We start from the raw sequence: 18,313 nt of genomic DNA on the forward strand, positions 1-18,313 counted from the left end.
GGCCCAGCGCGTCCGGCCCTTCAAGGCCCAGCGTGAGGCACGTGGGTCGGCGGTCGCGGCCGAAGGCGCGCGGCGCGCAGCGCGCGCCGTGGTCAAGCTGCGCACTCGGGGCGCACGGGCTGCGAGGGAGCCTAGTCAAGCGCGCGCGCTACGCGGGCCCAGTCGAGCGCGCGGGCTGCGAGGGAGCCCAGCCACGCTTTCGCTACGTGGGCCCAGCCGGGGCTGCGGGGGGATGGTATAACAGGGCCGCGGGCCCTGGTTCAGAAGCAGCGAGCCCAGACCTTGGGGGGCCCACCGGCCCAGCCCGTGGGGGGCCACAAGCCCAGTCAGCCTCGGGTCTGGAGGCCCAGGTCGAGCGGGACTTGCAGGCCCAGGGAGATTTGATCTTGGACCTCGGGGCGTCAGCATGCCCTTTCCAGTATAGACCACCTTGTCAGGGACTGGATTTAGAGCGGGGGACCCCCCCTGCCTGTAGGTCAAACCCTCCTCACGCGGAACATGTTGGGAGAGCTACGGCCATGGGACATGCATGAGAGCCTTGGGAGAGGCCTAGATGGGGTCTTCCGGTTTGGCTCTCCGACCTTAGCCTTGGGTGAGCAGTTGGAGGCTGCCCTCGGTGGGTGCGAGGCCGGGGCCATCTTGGGTCGCACTTGGAGGAGGGTCCGGCCGAGCCATTGACGCCACGAGAGGGTGTGGTAGGGGTGCCGCCAGGAGGGGCGCCCCGTGAGGGACTCACGCACGCAGGTGACAGTGGCGATTGCTCTATGGGCAGAGCTATGGCTAGCAGGGCAGATTGGGATCACCCAGCTATCGTACAAGGCGTCAGGGCGGCAGTCATGTGTGTTGCATCCGGTGTATGCGATGAGGTTGAGCAGCAGGGCGGCCTAGGCCGCCAGTCTGAGGCCCAGGGGAGGATGAGTCTGAGGCCGACCACACGGATTATGATCCATAAAGATTCTAGCCTGAAATTGTAGGGGGCGGCCAAGCCGTCTTTCATGTCTTTCTTTAAGCGGCTAGTGCAGGTCCACTGTCCATAGATTTGTTTTCTTTGTAAGACACGATTATATGGCGATGGGCTCGGCCGATTGAGGCAGTGCCTGGGGAGGGACTAGGTGACCTATGCAATCGATTCCTAGGGGCTATCTGGTAGCCTTTTGGTCCTGTGGAGGCGAGGGGTGGCGACGATTGATGTTTTCCACAACTGCTCTCAATAGGTAGTTATGATTGTATTGGAACCTGACGCTGATCCGTGGGTGCTGTGCGGTGTGTACGCAAGCACGGATCACAGGGTTGGGAGAGCCCTCTGGCAGGAGATCACCAACCTGGTCGCCCAGGGTATCCTGACGGTGATAGTTGGTGACTTCAATTGTATCCAGAGTGCGAGTGAGAAAAGGGGAGTTGCAGTATTCACGGATAGAGTGGACAGGAGGGAATTTCGCTTGCGAAACAGCTTGGTGGACTTAGGTTTCTCGGGATCACGGTTTACCTGGTGCAACAATCAATCCGGCAGTGCTAGGGTTTGGGAGCGATTAGATAAGGCCTTTGCGTCCCCAGACTGGATCCTTCGATTCCCTACCTATCGAGTGAGTCATTTACCCCGGATTGCATCAGACCACTGTCCCTTGCTGATCTCTACTTCATTGGGACCTTGTCATCATAGCTCCTTCCGCTTTTAGAAGGTTTGGCTATCGTACCTCCAGTCTTGGGATATTGTCCGCGATGCGTGGCATGTCCTGGTTTGGGGGGATGCAATGCAATGGGTCTCGCGCAAATTCGAGATGACCAAGAGGCAGCTTTGCCGTTGTAATCGCGAGGTCGTGGGCAACATTTTTCGGAGATTGGAGGGGGTGGAGACTGCGATTGCTGAATTGCAATGGAAAGAAGACCTAGGAGGCGAGCTCCCAGTGGATGACATGGTCGACCTTCGGGGGCTTCTAGCGACCCACCACTCATTAATACGGCAGCATGAGATCTTCTGGCGATAGAAATCTCGGGTCCAGTGGGTAAGCGAGGATGATCGTAATACTAGATTCTTTCATTGGACGACGGTTATCTAGAGACAGCGAAGCATGATCCACTCATTGCGAGATGGGTCTGGCCACCGGGTGGAGGATGAGCCTGCCGTCAGTTAGGTCTTACTTAATTTTTTCCACGCCAGATGGACGGAGGATGGAGACTCTGATGATGGTGACCACCTTCCGAGGGTAGATGTGGGTATTGATGATGACGAGAATACGACTATGGTCTGGCCGGTATCGGCACAGGAGGTGCAGGAGGTAGTTTGGGCTCTGGCAGCAGATAAGGCCCCGGGACCTAACGGGTTTCCCCCTTTCTTTTTTCGAAAGTACTGGGGTATCATTCGGGGAGCGGTGGTTGAGGCTGTGCAGTGTTTCTTCACCCAGGAAGCCATGCCTGAGGATTGGAAGGCCACCTTCATCACGCTCATTCCGAAGCGTCAGGAGGCGGTAGAGCCTGGTCACTTTAGGCCCATTAGTTTGTGCACAACCTTCTACAAGGTTGTGGCAAGAATAATGGTGGGCAGGATGAAGCCCCTATTGCCGGGCATCATCAGCCAAGAGCAGGGGCTTTTGTAGCTGGGAGGAACATCTCCCACAATGTTATGTTGGCCTAGGAGATGATGTGGAATCTTCAGCGAGCACCAAAACGAACGTAGCTTGATGGCAGTCAAGCTGGATATGGAGAGGGCTTCTGACAGTATCAGGTGGAGCTTTCTTCGGCGGGCACTCGAGGCTTACGGCTTCCACAGGCGGTAGATTGGAAGGGTCCTGGGGTGTGTCTGGGGGCCAAAATTCTCTATCTTGGTCAACGGCACACCGTTAGCTTTCTTCTAGTCCACCATGGGGCTGCGTCAAGGATGTCCCTTATCCTCTTACTTATGCATTATCCGTTTTGACATCTTGTCCCATGCTTTGCAGGGTGTGTGCACCAGCCGGGAGCTGGAGGCCTATGTTCCAGCACCAGGGGCTGGACCTATTTCTTACTTGCTCTTTGCTGACGATTGTCTTTTCCTGACTAGGGCGCGAGTTTTTGATGCACGGGTCCAGCCCTAGCACAGAGAGCAGAGTCAGACAAGAGATCCGAAGGATTCTGCAGATACCAGAGCAGGAGGGAGCACTGGTCTACTTAGTAGTCCCTATCACAGGCCGGAGACTATGGGTGATAGAGTGCTCGGGGTTGGTACAGCGGGTCTAGAGCAGGTTGGAGGGATGGAGAGCGTCATCTCTATCCATGATGGAGAGACTGACACTAGTCAGATCGGTGTTAGGGTCAATACGGTATATCTCATGGCCAACACTGTGGTACCAAAGACGACTCTGTTGAGGATTGAGCGTCTTCTCCGGAGCTTCTTGTGGGGGTCTCATGGTGGAGGCCATAGGGTACATCTGGTGGCCTGGGAGCATGTCTGCCTTCCTATTAGCGAGGGCGGTCTGGGAGTGCAGTCCCTCCTGGAGAGGTGTGAGGCTTTTATTGCTCGGCACGCAGCTCGGTTCTTGTTGGAGCCACACGGGCTCTAGAGTCGGGTGATGGCAGCTAGATATGGTCGAGGGGGCTCAGAGGTGGCACGGACTGGCCGCCGAATCTCCTTCATGTGGCGCGAGATTGGGAGATACTTGCCGACTGTGTCGGCAAACACCAGGTTGCTGATAGGCGATGGACGGAGCATCGATGTGACTGGTGATCCGTGGGTGGATACCTTTTCTTTGAGGTGCTGGCCGACCATGATGGATACTGAGGCAGCAGAGGGGCTCCGGGTGTGCGACCTCCTAGCACCAGGGAGGGCAGAGTGGGACGAGGCCAGACTACGACAGTTGTTTGGGGTACACCTTGCTGAGAGAATCTGGTCCCTTCCAGTACCAGGATGTGAGGGGCCAGACGTCAGGGTTTGGGGCACCTCATGCAGGGCCAGTGTCAGACTGGAAGACCTATCCCGGGTTATCCAGCAGGAGCATGAGCGGGGGCCGGACTGCATCTGGATCTGGAGGTCCGGGCTCCATCCGAGGGCTGCACTCTTTTTATGGAAGGTGACGTGGGACCGCCTACCGACGAGAGCAGTGCTGAGCAGGCGTGGTTTGGAAATCCCTGCGGAGTGCGAGCTTGCAGTGCAGAGGAGTCAGTGGACTATGTGCTATTCCAGTGCACATGGGCAAGGTCGACATGGCAGTGGACAGGGATCTCGGAGGAGGCTTGGCGTGAGAGGCGACTCTTCCTACAGATGATACGACAATGGTTGGCTAGTCCTTGGACTGGTCAGGAGGCCATCAGAGCGACTTGCACAGCTTATCAGATCTGGCTGGCAAGGAACGCTCACACCTTCGGCGAGCGCAGGATGTCGGCGAGGTTTATTGCAGAGTCCGCTCAAGTACTGGCGATAGAGTCCAGACCCACCATCCCTTCAGATATACCCTTGATAGCTCGGGACACCTGGGGTTCCCTCTCTACTCAGGTAGCTCCTCGGACGGTGTTTTTCACCTGGGAGCCCTCACCCCTGAGCTTCCTCAAGGTCAACTTTGACGGGTCGGTGCTGGATGGAGGTACGCGAGGCAAGGCAGGCTTTGTTATACGGGACCCTCACTCCAGGGTAGTGGCAGCGGGCGGTTGCCAGTTGTTCGATACATTAGTTCTGGAGGCGGAGTTACGAGCTGCCAGGGCAGGTCTTCACCATGCGCGGCAGGTGCTGCGGGCCGGCTCGATCATCTTGGTGGGCGATTCGGCTACGGTCATTGGGTGTATTCGGAGGGGTCTGAGTAGTGAGAGCACGGATAACCTCCTGATCCGAGACATTGGGATGATAGTGAGGGATGGGGTGGCCTTCGAGGCTAAGCATGTATTCAGATAGGCCAATGAGGCGGCTGACTGGGTGGCTGCCTATGCGGTCCACCACTTGGGATTCGCCCTGTGGTCAGGAGAGGGGGAGCTGCCATTGGTACTTCGCGAGTTTATATTTTTTGATTTTTTTTGGGTGTATTCGTACGCGCATTATATGAAGAAAAAAAAAAAAAAAGGGAGAGAGAGAGAGAGAGAGAGAGAGAGAGAGATTGGGATGCTATGCGGAAAAGCCACAAATGCTGGCTATTTTACAGCTGATTATTTCACATTGAAAGTTCAAGACATGATTTTATTCTGACAACTTGCATCATTTTCTGTGGACTTCCAAAACTGGCTGGAGCCATTTCTTAAAGGTTCGACTTGACCGATTTGATGTCAACTTTTTGGACGTCAACTAATGTTAGTGTTCATTCCATACTGTTTCATCGGCGTTTTTGTATTTTATGGAAATTCCTGTATGCTTGAATTGGGGTCATTGCTTGGTGCAACGATCCAAGGCTTGTCAATGATGAGGTACAGGATTGTTGAGAAATATTGTCCTTCTATGCTTGGACTCATTGAAGATGTTGCTCTAATTCAAACTTCTTGTGGCATGTGATATAAATCTCAAATCCTAGAAGGATATGTTGCTTTTCTAATTAAGTGGAAATATTAAGGCCTATTGGATATTGCTTTTGTTCTTTACTTTTGTTTTCAAAAATCAAAAAAAAGAACTTAAATTAAATTGAACAAATATGTACGATGAAACTCTTTTATATTTAAAATTTTAATAGAATCTTTATGGTGGCAAAAATTCAGTACTTTGAAAAATGTGAAAATAAATGCAAGAACTGGCAGGTATTTCATGCAAATGCTATCTCCACCATCATGCAGTATTTCATTTTTTTTTTTCTCGCTTGGATAGGTTTTTCATACAATGCGCGTTGCAGTATTTCATTTGCAAGAAAACATAAACACAAAATAATAACAATAGCAACCAGGTATCAGTGGATAGATCTTAAAATAACTGAGGCCTTCACCGTAAACAGAAATGAGATTTGTCTGAGAAATGTAATGGAATACGTGACAATGTCTACTCTTAAGCTTAGGTTAGATATCAAAAGGAGTAACCATATAAGTGCCCGACATAAAGTAATGCAAGAAGGTAAAGAATTAGGAATTCACCCAAGATTCATAATATGTGATAGTTACTAAGAGAACCAACAACTAGTTTTCTCTGACGGAGTAGATTGATTCTTATTGAGAGAGAATGAATCCTTGTATTTTAGCTGAATCCTCTAAGCATTTTATTTGGACCTAAAGCCAATTTCAAGAAGTTACGCATTTGTAAGTGGCTTGTCAACTTGTGCTTTTATTTCCCTTAAATTTGAAGTGGAAACTGTGTCCCAAATAATAAGATTTAAGCTAGATAATTCTCAATAACAATCACAAAAGACTCCATTCCTTCTCAAAGCTGAGGCAGAAGCTTTACTCAGTGGACTTTAGAGCATTGTTAAAACTCCTAGTTCTACTTCTGTTATAAACATGCTTGCTTCATTCTAGTTCTACTTCTGTTGAAATGATAGAAAGAATTGTCTGAATATATAAAAGCAGTTGCTTGCAGTCTCTCCCAAATTCTCAAATGTGAAAGAGTTTTAAGTAAAGTAGGGTTGAATTCAAAATTGGTAGGAAGAATTGTCTAACTGCGTAGAACTACTAAGAGGGTTGGACTGAGACTTTTTGTATAAAAGAAAAAGGGTAGAAAAAAAAAAAAAAAAACTCTCTCATAAGCATGTCCCCGTCGTAGTAACTTATAAGTAGAAAAGGACAATGATTTTTTTATTAAAATGACAGGATTCATCCTAAATTTCCTCTAGTTCATATAAAACATGCATTAAAATACATCAAGTAGATAAGCTGTCAAAACAGTCCACCAAGGCGTCTGCACGTTTGTGAACACGTAACCGAGATTGAAACCTTTTGCCAGCCGCCCGACCCAGCCGACCTTCGTTGCCGTCATGAATTAAAACTTCACCAGAATTTTATACCAAAATGACACCCGATCGAACAAGCCAAGACAAGATGAATAGGCCGCAATCCAAGACAAGCACACAATGGATAAGACAAATAGAAACAACAACTTGGTTGATATGGTGCACTGCAATATAGTACATATAATATAAAATAGAATTTTTTTTGGCATGAATATCCTTCTAAATATTGGATTTTGCATGAATATCCTTCCCAAATTAAGATTTGCATGTATATCCTCCTAAAACACTTGTTTTGCTATTCGACTTTTTTTGATTTTTGTTTTAGCATATGTACCCATACTATCTGATGACGTTAAAAAATTAACGGTTTCAAATTAAAATGACTAAAATACTCTTAATAGGTAGATATGCAAATAAATCACGATCCCGATAGCAAGGAAGAAGACAAGGATAATAATGTAATTTTAAAATTTTATTTTATTTTTAATTAATATAAATTTGATTTTTCTTAATATCGTTAGAATAATCGTTATATTAGGGGTATGTGTATAATAACAGAGTTTTACGAGGGCATACATGCAAATATCAATTTTAGAAGAATATCCATGCAAAATTTGAGATTTAGAAGGATATCCATAAAAAAAACATAATTTATTTGTTCTAAGATATTATGAATTACACCGTGCGCATCATGTCAATCGTGAAACATAGAAATAACCTAAACACGAGATGAATAAAACGGCATTCAACGACACATTCGAGACTCATAGGAATTAAATAAGCGTCATAGCGTAGGATATTATTTATAGGCTAATATGGTCAAAAAAAAGGGACCCAAGTTAGGCATGCAACGTCAAAGCTGGCGTGGCAACAGGTAAACACACGTGTGCTCGATGGCGGACTCCGGCTCGCATGCGTTTCCCAAATTACCGTTTCCCGCGGAATTGGGCCCCGCCTTCGCTATCCGCCACGTGGACATTAACTTTCCCGTTTGACCATCATGAAAAAATTAAAAAAAAAACAGAGAACTTTCCCCTCTGACGGCTAATTTCCCCCTGCGTCGCGCAGCCTCCCCTTCCCGATGACGAAACTACCTCCGAAGTTGTCCCCTTCCATAGAGGAACGTAAGCGCGGGTTTGTGGTAAAATCACCGAAACTTCGAGGGGATTTATTGCCATCCCCGGTGCGTCGTTTGCCAGAACCAGGTTAGGATAGAGAAAAGGCCCGGTTTTTGGTGAGCTGCACGATGTTAATTCGAAGCTGAAATACCGATTTTGCCCTTTATGGGGATGCGCAAAATATAACGTAGTAAAGGAAGAAACATGGAAGAAAAGGGCGTGGGAAAGCGAAGTGGTGCTCGGCTTGTCCTGAGGGGAGGGGGGAGTGGAGATTTATTTAAAGGAGGCCAGCGAGATTTATCTGGCAACCGCGAACCAGAGGCGGAGACGAGAGAAAGAGAGAGAGAGAGAGTAGAATAATGGAGTTGCTCTCTCGCTTCCGCTTCGTGGCGATTTGCTTGCTCCTGCTATCAGGTACGAAGATGCTTCACTTCTTCTTGGTTTAGATTTATAGAAGGATTAGAGAATCTTGCTTGAATTCTTAGGTTTTTTTTGTTTTCTGTTTTGGTTGATGTAATTTTGTTGGAAGATAAGATAAGAGATGGGTCTGTGATTATTGCATTCCCTTTATTAGTTTTCTTGTTCGTTATTTCTTCGAATTATGAAGCAATTTGGAGTGGGATATTTATTGATTTCCTTTTCTTACCGTTTAACTGAGTTTGCTGGAATTCGTTTTTTTTTTCCTTATGTGGATAGATCTTCTGGACCAATTAAACACTCTGTTTTCATCTGAATCATGTTTGCAGTCCATGGATTCAGGATTTCTTTTTGGAATTCCGGTGTCATCGTCTCGGATCTTCCCTTTGGAATAAAAACTAAAAGAAAATTCTATTGGACTTTTAATCTTCTACTTGGATCTTTTTGCACATGAATGAAACTTTACCTATTTTATTTCTTGATGAGAATGGGTTGAAGGGTCCTTCAAACTTTTTCATCAAATACACAATCTGCTATTCTTTTTAGTTTCGTAGATGGATTCGCACCTACTTGCGATTTGTATGATTTTTTTAATTAAAAAAATAAGTTTGGTCGATGTGGGAATCTCTCCTTTTTCGCCTTCTTTTATATTGCATCGCGATTTTTTTTTAATATATTTTGATTGGATTTGGTGAAAACACGTTTTCTGATTTAAAACAAGTTAAAGCATAAAGAATATCTGTCTTTTAATTTAATAAATGTGATTCTCTTCTTTTCATTGTGAGATATGTGGAGTGATTATTTAGAACCCTTTTTGTTCTCCTGAACTGTGCATCAAATCTATAAGATCTATTACTTGCTCTTCATAATTTTTCATTTTATTATCTCTTGTAACTGTAAAAAATCAAGTGATTGTGAGTAGTTAAGATTTTTCCAGAGCATAAGCAAACATTGATCTTTTCCTATCTTCTCATAAAGTTCATCGAGATTGTTTGATTATTTTTTTTTTTGGTGATAAAGTTGCATGGCTTTGCTAGCTACTTTAGATTTCCTACTGAAAAATCCTTGTTCTTCTGAATGCCATCCTTCAAATACATGCTTCTACAGCAATAAGATCTTATGGGTGTCCAAGATCAGAGTATATCCTTTAATAGAGAACTCTTGGAACTTGACATATACCAGCCTAATTGAAGATGGCAAGTGAATGGTGGGTAACCTGGATTCCATGTACTTATAAAGATATAAATTCTCTTGGAGAGCTCTAAGTCAGCATTTTTAGCTGGTGCCAGACATTTCTGTTCAACAAACTAGCAAACAAACCAACCTAAAGGAAAAGAAACTTTTCCAAGGTCTCATAGAGTCCTAACTAGGGAAAGAGTTCTTTACCTGCTTTTTTGCAATACATCCTCTGAAAAGTTGCTAAATTTAAAGGCCAGCATTCCAGTTTACTCCCATACAAAGGCATGCACCATTAACTATGACTGAGTACATATATGCAATGCTACTATTCTGCAATCTAATCCCAGGAATTGGTTAATTTCTCTTAATTTCACATTGAGTTCAGCTAAAGGGGATATAATTTTACAGGTCAAGTTCTCCAAACCCTTTGCGTCAGTGTTGGAATCAACTATGGGCAAATTGCCAACAATCTACCCTCTCCCACGCAAGTCGCTGGCCTCCTCCAATCAATCAGTATCTCCAAGGTGAAGCTTTATGATGCTGACCCCAGGGTTTTGGGTGCTTTCGGCAATTCTAACATTGAGTTTATAATTGCAATCGGCAATGAGAACATAGTGAACATGACAGACTCTACAAATGCCCAGGCCTGGCTCAGGCAGAACGTCCAGCCTTACCTTCCACAAACTAAAATCACCTGTATCACTGTGGGAAATGAGGTTTTCTCTGGCACAGATACTACACTAATGTCAAACCTCCTCCCAGCAATGCAGTCCATATATGGAGCTCTTGTGACTCTTGGATTGGACAAGCAAGTGAATGTTTCCACTGCACATTCAGCAGCTATACTAGGAAATTCCTACCCTCCTTCCTCTGGTTCTTTTCGCGAGGATCTCGTTCAGTACATTCAACCACTTCTAAGTTTCCATTCTCAGATCAAGTCTCCCTTCCTCTTAAATGCATATCCTTTCTTTGCCTACAAAGCAGATCCAAATGGTGTTCCATTGGAGTATGTTCTCTTCCAGCCTAATGCAGGAAGCACTGATCCAAATACAAACTTGCACTATGATAACATGCTCTATGCACAGATTGACTCGGTCTATTCTGCGATGAAAGCAATGGGGCACACGGATATTGATATCAGAATATCTGAGACTGGGTGGCCATCAAAAGGAGATTCTGATGAGCCAGGAGCAAGCATAGAGAATGCTGCAACATATAATGGTAACCTATTGAAAAGGATTGCAATGAATCAAGGCACGCCACTGAAGCCTTCGGTGCCCATTGACGTCTATGTTTTTGCTCTATTTAATGAGGACTTGAAGCCAGGTCCTACATCTGAGAGGAACTATGGACTTTTCTATCCTGATGGTAGTCCTGTTTATAATATTGGTTTGCAGCGATACCTTCTATATCCATCGTTGGCATCATCATCTTCCAAGCTGATGGTAAGGAATGAGACAATTCTAGCAATGCATGACATATATTTCTCCCCTAGTTTAAGCAATATCATTGGCAGAAGCTCTTGTTTATGCTTGCTTTGTTTTATTGCATGGTGTTCAAAAAAATATTTGTTATTCAATTTGGTTAGCGACATACGTTCATAGTTAAAACAATTGGTGGCAACCAGTCCTGCATTCTTATGTAGCAAGGGCAATGGGGACTGAGGACTATTTGCTGATGAGCTCAAAGCTCCATTGCTGATTTCGGGGTGAGAGAACTTTGACCTTCCACACTGACAAAATATGATCTGTGAGGTAGTGATCCATCAAACATTTAGTATGCAAGTAGCAGAAAGGATCCGCATTTTCTCTCTTTTTTGACGTGATATTTTATCAAGAAATTCATTTTGGTTGTGACGTTCCTTTCATGCATCATGCCAAAAGAAGATAAGTCAGGATATGGAAGTTGTGTAAAGGGATTTTATTTAGTAAAACTACATGCTTTTCCCAGCTACATTTGTTGACATGCTTGATATTGAGAAAATAATAGGAAAGGACTTTCCTTCAGCTGGAGACTTATTTTTGTTTTTCCTTGCAGGTGGCGTACGGGTTGGGAATTCTTATCATAGTCGTAGCAGTGTTCGTCTGAGCTGGTAGACATCGTAGCACTCCTGATTGATAACAGCGAAAAAGATAAACGATACGATATTATTTGTTAGTGCTGAGTGATTCAAACTCTTTTGTCAAAGCTGGACCCGAGAATAAGGTGTTTTGAGTGATTCCCTTGCTTTCCATACTTTTCCTTGATATTTCTTGTATATAGCCACTACACTAGATAACAAGAAACTATCTTCAGGCCTGAATGGTGCCTCAAATCAATTAGATCGTGGTCATTTCTTGTTCTCTTGTTCCCATATATTCCTTTGTTTGTTACTTTGCTTTTACTTTGAGAAATCCATCTAGCGAAGTTGTGATGTGGGCATTGATTTCTATGGGTTTAACTGCAATTCACTCAGAACATTATGATGGAAGGTGACAACTCACCAAACCTTAGAACCTATCATTTTCATCTTTTCAATTATGCAAGCGACTCCTGTAAGAAATAGTGAAAGTTGCAGATTCCTTGTCTGCAACCCAACGAAAGCCATCCGTCATATATTCTGAATGGGTCGTTTATGGTCTCAGCTTTCGGCCCATCTTTTCCCCCTTTTTTGTAAGAACAGATTAGTTGATACAACCACCTGTTGGGAGATGTCATTATAGGTTTCAGTTGAAAGGTGATCGATTTTTTCCATTGTAGGGGGGACCAGAATCTAGTCATCTACCATTTCAGCATCAGTGCTTTGGCAATCACTGTGTTTTCATCTCACTTGACTCTAATCTTGTTTCGGTTCTGCAGGCTCAAAACCTCCGCAGAGACTCAATGCTTTCCATGGGTCCATCACATCAGTGGTCCCGCAAGTGAAGAGGAATGGTGCTTTCAAGAAGGACACTGATGGCATAGAGAGAGTCAAATAAGGCATCGAGGGAAAATTTGTATTTGTAATAGACATGAAGGATGGTCAAACTCTCGAATTCAATTCATTTCAGAATAGAATCATTGATAAAGTACCTGTATTAGGAACTCTTTTTGGGTTGTCATCGCATTCTTTTTGATAAATTTTAATGATCAGGATGTCATGGATACCAGGATTTTCTAGGATGTAGAATGAAGTCCCTGAATGACTGGTGCGTGATCTTCTGTTTGATGCTTCTTCTGTATGACATTCAAATAATGAGAAATGGGACCAATAGTATGGCATGACTTCTGTAAAAAGAAAGCCTGCGGGTCCAATGTCATAATCAGCTTGGCAATTTGATGCACGCAATTGAATAAAGCATTATGATGAAGACAAGAGGGAAAGTGCCCCATCTTTTTCACTTCTTTGGCATATTCCCATTATCATTGTTCCAATATTTAACCAAACGGCATCAAATAAATTGGCGAAAAGGGACACTGCATTTGGAGGATGCAAAATTATAAAACCTACCAAACAAGGGGCCCTCAAGATTGCTGCCAAGATTAAATTGCATTATATTTGGTGAGATGTCGAAACACAAAATAGTACAATAAGTTGGTTTTACACATAAAAATCTCCATTATTCACAATTCCAAGTTGGAGGCTCTTCTCAAACAAAAGAAGTGGTACAACAACCAAAATAGTTTTCTGCTGTTGCACTCCTCTTGCTGTCCTACACATTGATTTTAAGATTCTTTCTACTAAATAAAATCTCAATATTTCTCTAGTTTTTCTCTCATTTCTTTTACATTCAATGATATTTTTCACCTTCTTTGCAAGCCAAACTTTTTAAAACGCATGGAAATGATGCCAACAGCCTCGCTGCTAGCATTATGGCACTCCAAATTTGAGTATCACTGAGTTATAATCTATATTGGACCAGCAATAAAGAGGGTGGCAATATCCATGTACTAAGGTTTTAAGCTCAGCCAAAACCTTATGACAGTCTTCTTCCTCCAATCATGACCAGGTTTATTTTAGTCCATGTTCCTCCAATCTTCCACTCCTCGTGGACAATTTCCAGGCTTGTCAGCAACATATCTTCTTTATCTCCCAAGCATCCACTCTTTTACACAGCACAACTCTCGAATCTCTGAATCAACCAAGTTCCATCCTACTGTAATTCTCTCTTCATCTGATCCAGAAATAGCAAAGATCAGCAACCTGCCACCAAATGTGGGAGGTGAATGTACAAACAATATTTCATCAGTTCACTGCCACAGCTTAAAAATTTCATCGCAGAGTTCGAGATTTATTTCCATTTTGCAAACCCCTCCATTAACCTGTTATAACTCGCAATGTTTGGTATAAACCCTCTGTCCAGCATCTCATCCACCACTCCTTCCCCCTCCCTTGTTCTCCCTTCCCTCGAGAATCCCTTTACCAGTACCCCAATGTCACTCCATCAGGTTCGAATCCTTTCTTCGAAGCTAAAACTCTCAGCCGGTTTGCGTCCGCTGTTCTTCCAGCATTACAGAGAGTTTCCAAAAGACAGTTCAAGGTAATGGTATCGGGAAGTATTTCTTTCTGTATCATCTTCTCCATCAACCCATAAGCCTCATTTATCTTCCCCAAGTTCCTCAGCCCCTCTATCAAGGTAGTGCATGTCACCACACTCACAAGCATCCCTTTTTCCCACAAAAAATTCACCATTTCCAGCGCCCTCTCCACTCTTCCTTCTTTACAGAGAGCCTCCACCAAGACCAAGCAATCGAACCCCTCGGCAATGGCTCCTTTCTGCAAGAATTCCATCAAAAGATCACTCGCTTCCTGGACCCTACCACGTTCTTTGCAGAGCCCATTCATTAGAATCTCACAGGTCGGGACCGAGAACTGGCATCCGAGATCGAGCATCTCACGGGCAACTCCAATTCCTTCTTTTATCTTTTTCTCTCTAAAGAATCCTTTGATCAGGGTGTTGAAGGTGACCACACTGGGCTCGCAGCCCCTCGCCCTCATCTCTCGAAACCAATCCAAAGCCTCATCGAAGTCGGCATTTCGAAATGAGCTGCTGATCAGGATGTTGAAGGTGAAAGCATCCGGCCTGACTCGATCCCTGAGCATTTTGTCGAACAAGTCGAGGGCTTTCCGGTGCTCGCCCCACCGAGCGAATCCGTGGAGGAGGATGTTGTAGAGGGCGGCGGCGGGGCGGCCGTCGAGGGAGCGGCGAGCATCGTCGAGGGCGGCGGCGGCGTCGGCGAGGCGGCCGGCGCGGCAGAAAGCGTGGAGGGCGAAGCGGAAGATGGGCTCGAGGCGGGGGCAGGCGAAGATGCCATCGGCGCAGGGGCAGGGGTGGGAGAGGAGGAGGCAGAGGAGGCGGAGGAGGGGGTCGAGGCGACCGGTGGCGGCAAGGGTGCGGACCATCCACTCGTAGGTGGAGTGATCGTGGCGGAAGGAGTCGACGCCGGCGGCCCAGAGGAAGACGTCGAGGTCGTACGGGGCGAGGCCGGGGTGGTGTCGGAGGCGGCGGCGAAGGAGGTGGAGTAGGTCGGCAGGGGTGAAGGATGGCTTGAGGTGGGAACGGAGGAAGCGGGCGAGGTGGGAAGGGGGCGCGGGGGAGAGGGAGAGGGGGAGGACAGGAGCCGGGGGGGAGGAGGGATTGGGGAGGACGCCATGGCTAGGGTCAGGGTTAGGGTTAGGGTCCGGGAGAGGATTCCTTCTCAATGAAGAGACGGTGGAGGGAGAAGGGAGGGATTTTGGAAAGTCTTCTGGAGGCCATGATCGCCCGCCCATGGGAGAAACGCTTGTAGCACTGACAACCAGGATTTGTCTGCCCGGCGGCCCGCGTATCGTAGGGTCCGGTGTATTCTGGATGGGCCATCAAAAAAATGGACGGCTATCAGCCAATAAATAAGACCGAATTATCTTTTTTTTTTTAATTTAAAGTTTTTAAAATTATGATAAAAATAAATATAATATTGATAAAATGAATATAATTAATGATAAATTATCTATAGTAAATATTAGATATTTAAATATTATTATGTAATAATTTATATTTTATAAAAAAATGATTTTGATATCTCTCATATCTTATCACACAAAATATGAATTATAGATCTAGCTAAAAATGATAACTGATATTGTAAGAAAGGAAGGAAAAAAAAAAAAAAAAAGGTGAAATGCACTTTCTCTAGTGTCCAAAAGGTCTTGCGAGTAGGGTTGACTATGAATGCTTGAGATAACTGGTGTTGGCCGTCAAGGTCCATTTTGTTTGCATATGTAATAACCCTTTTGTTTTTTGGATTTGTGGGCCAGCTCGGAGCAGCCAGGCCCAATCTGAGCTACCTCAGCCAGCCAACCATCCATAGCCAGCCCGGAGTGGCCAAGCCCATGACCCGTGATGCCTCACTTGAGAAAAAATTGAAGAAGAAGACTCCTGGTCGTAGTCTTCTATCTCCCGATCTCGATCGAAATTAAGCCGAAAAAATCAGGAAATTCAAGGCAATCTTTTTTTTTTCTTCTCTATTGTTTTTGGCCTTGCTCGCCATGATTGGAGCTGGCGAATCACCGAAACAGGATACCCTGTTTTGGTCTTCATCCGACGTTGCGGCCGCTGTGGCCACCTTTTTGTTTGGGGGGGGGGGGGGGGGGGGGGGGGGGGGGGGGGGGGGGGGGGGGGGGGGGGGGGGGGGGGGGGGGGGGGGGGGGGGGGGGGGGGGGGGGGGCACCATGGCCGCTGCCCCCATGGATTTGCAAGGAGGAAGAGAGAAAGGGGTGGGCTGTTCACGAAGAGAGGAGAGAGTTTCTCTCTCTTCTTCTCTCTTCTCTTTCTCCTCTCTCCTCTCTCCTCTCTCTAATTCTTCTCTCTTTTCTTTCTCTTTCCTACATTTTCTCTCTACTTGACTTGTGGACCGGATACATATAATTTTAGTTTCTAGAACATGATGTTCATCAGTACATAGTACATGACCAGGTGATATACAATTAGCAAATGAGCCATCTAGCAACCCAATAGATACGCCCAAGCAAATTGATATACAGTTTTTAAAACATTATATTCATGAGTAGATACTACATGGGATAGGTAATACACACTCGTCGACTTTCTAATACATACTTCAAGCTTCTTTAATACATACCCAACAGTGATCTAATACACACCTTTAAGTAAATCAAACGTAGTTTTCAAAATATACTTTTTAGCACTATACACTGTATGGTCAGATAATACACATGAAATAAATTAGTTATCTAGAAAGCCAATATATACCTAGTAAATTGATACATAGTTTTTAGAACATGATGTTTATTTTTCTAACTTTATTTAATATAAGAAATTATATACATACCATTCCTTAAATTCCATGGAATATTGGATGCAAAGATCCTGAAAGAGAGAGGGATTTGGAGGATGAGAAAAAGACTCGAGAAGAAGAAAGACCTCATGGATAGGAGGGGCAATTTGATGAGAAGGAGGATAGATAAAGAGGCTTAACAAAAAGAAAAGAGGAATGCGGTCAGCCTTCCTTGGTATGTGCAATTTTATTTTCTTTTTTTTAAAAAAAAGTTATAGGATCGATGGACACTAATCAGTAGGAGGAGTCCTATCTTTATTTGACTTTTAGGTTTTTTTAAATGATCACCAGAGAAAGTGTGGTAAAATAAATGTCCCACCCTCTATGATATTTTATAGTGCCCACCCTATACGATTTTTGTTCACTTTCGAGGCTTATTGATATTCTAACCTACAATTATATATCATCTACACATTTTGGTGACATAAATATTTTTAGCTTGTGATCCAAGGGCTCTAACTTTATTTTATTTCTGAATATTAACTAAATGATTATTCAAATCCCGAGGTAATAGAGAGCTTTACTGCAACACCATTATAGAGGAAAAAGAGAGAGAAGTGGAGCATTGAGTGAATAATCCTTCTTGGAAGAGGTTTATATCGAGTTCACCCAACAATAAGACAGCAATATAAGATCAATTCAGAATTAGAAAAAAAAAAAAATATCTTCTTTTCATCTCATTGTAACATAACATATTTTGGTTTTATTCTCTTCTTGATCTCAATATAATCTAAAAAGAATTCTTAGATCCGATATGGATATTTTGACCACTATTGACAGGTGGATAGGATGCAAGAACAAGATCTGCAATATAGAAAACCGAATTAATATATCTAAACTTCTAGAATTCATAACTTGCACTATACAATATTTGATAGAAGCGTTTTTTTTTTTTTTTTTTAGTTTTGTATAAGTTTTCGAGATCTACAATACTATGTTAAATAGTTTGGCTCATGAAGTAAAAATTTTGTTTCCAATAAATCCTTTGGTGAGGCACATCCCTTATTCTGAGAAGAATTGGCAAAGCATCCAAAGACAAAATTAATATAGATATTTTCATATCGTACAAAAGGAGCAAACGTACTTTCATAATTTATGTTACTACACAAAGCTAATATTTTCCCACAAATAATGACGACTTTGAAGGATAAAAGGAGCAAGAGGGGAATCTTCGACAAATACTACATAAAAGAATTAGTTCTGAAGATATAAAACCAAAATTTTAGAATTGGATGTATTAACCTAAAACAGATAGAATTTACGGCAGTCAATTATAGTGGTTTCAAATAGTCTAAAATCTCTTTTCTATCGATATCTATCCCTAAGAGTTCTAACTCCATCCATAAGTTTGGATTTCACTCCTTAAAATAGATTATTTTTTTCTCTTAAGGAGCTCTGTATTTTCCCTGAATAGTGCATCCTTGTAGGGCCTATTCTTTAGAGGCCTTATGTTATTTGACAGTCCTTATCACTTCGAAGACT

General features: G+C 44.2%; 3 protein-coding genes across 5 annotated transcripts; 2 read left to right on the forward strand and 1 right to left on the reverse strand.

Annotated features, from left to right (window-relative positions):
• Nucleotides 1–3,545: 3,545 nt before the first annotated feature.
• LOC108511681 lies at nucleotides 3,546–4,238 on the forward strand. Its single transcript, XM_017845422.2, has one exon. It carries the CDS (start codon nucleotides 3,546–3,548, stop codon nucleotides 4,236–4,238), a length of 693 nt encoding a protein of 230 aa, XP_017700911.2.
• Nucleotides 4,239–8,144: 3,906 nt separating this feature from the next.
• On the forward strand, nucleotides 8,145–12,696 carry LOC103718002 (glucan endo-1,3-beta-glucosidase 14). 3 transcript variants are annotated; one of them, XM_008806623.4, is made up of 4 exons: nucleotides 8,145–8,353; nucleotides 9,944–10,980; nucleotides 11,573–11,627; nucleotides 12,374–12,696. In XM_008806623.4, exons 1-3 carry the CDS (start codon nucleotides 8,299–8,301, stop codon nucleotides 11,621–11,623), a joined length of 1,143 nt encoding a protein of 380 aa, XP_008804845.1. In that variant the 5' UTR covers nucleotides 8,145–8,298; the 3' UTR covers nucleotides 11,624–11,627; nucleotides 12,374–12,696. The 3 variants fall into 3 exon arrangements, 2 of the variants coding, with proteins under 2 accessions (XP_008804845.1, XP_008804844.1); XR_605761.4 differs by having other exon boundaries at nucleotides 8,147–8,353; nucleotides 11,573–11,740; XM_008806622.4 differs by lacking the exon at nucleotides 12,374–12,696 and having other exon boundaries at nucleotides 8,147–8,353; nucleotides 11,573–11,890.
• A 328-nt stretch (nucleotides 12,697–13,024) lies between these two features.
• LOC103718011 (pentatricopeptide repeat-containing protein At2g36240) lies at nucleotides 13,025–15,347 on the reverse strand. The gene is given in 2 exon segments (XM_008806632.4): nucleotides 13,025–13,925; nucleotides 13,928–15,347. Coding segments are annotated over 2 exon segments (1,479 nt in total). The 5' UTR covers nucleotides 15,267–15,347; the 3' UTR covers nucleotides 13,025–13,785.
• Nucleotides 15,348–18,313: the final 2,966 nt, after the last annotated feature.

The sequence above is a fragment of the Phoenix dactylifera genome, unplaced genomic scaffold (assembly GCF_009389715.1).
Source record: "Phoenix dactylifera cultivar Barhee BC4 unplaced genomic scaffold, palm_55x_up_171113_PBpolish2nd_filt_p 000112F, whole genome shotgun sequence".
In the NCBI taxonomy this organism is placed as follows: Eukaryota; Viridiplantae; Streptophyta; class Magnoliopsida; order Arecales; family Arecaceae; genus Phoenix; species Phoenix dactylifera.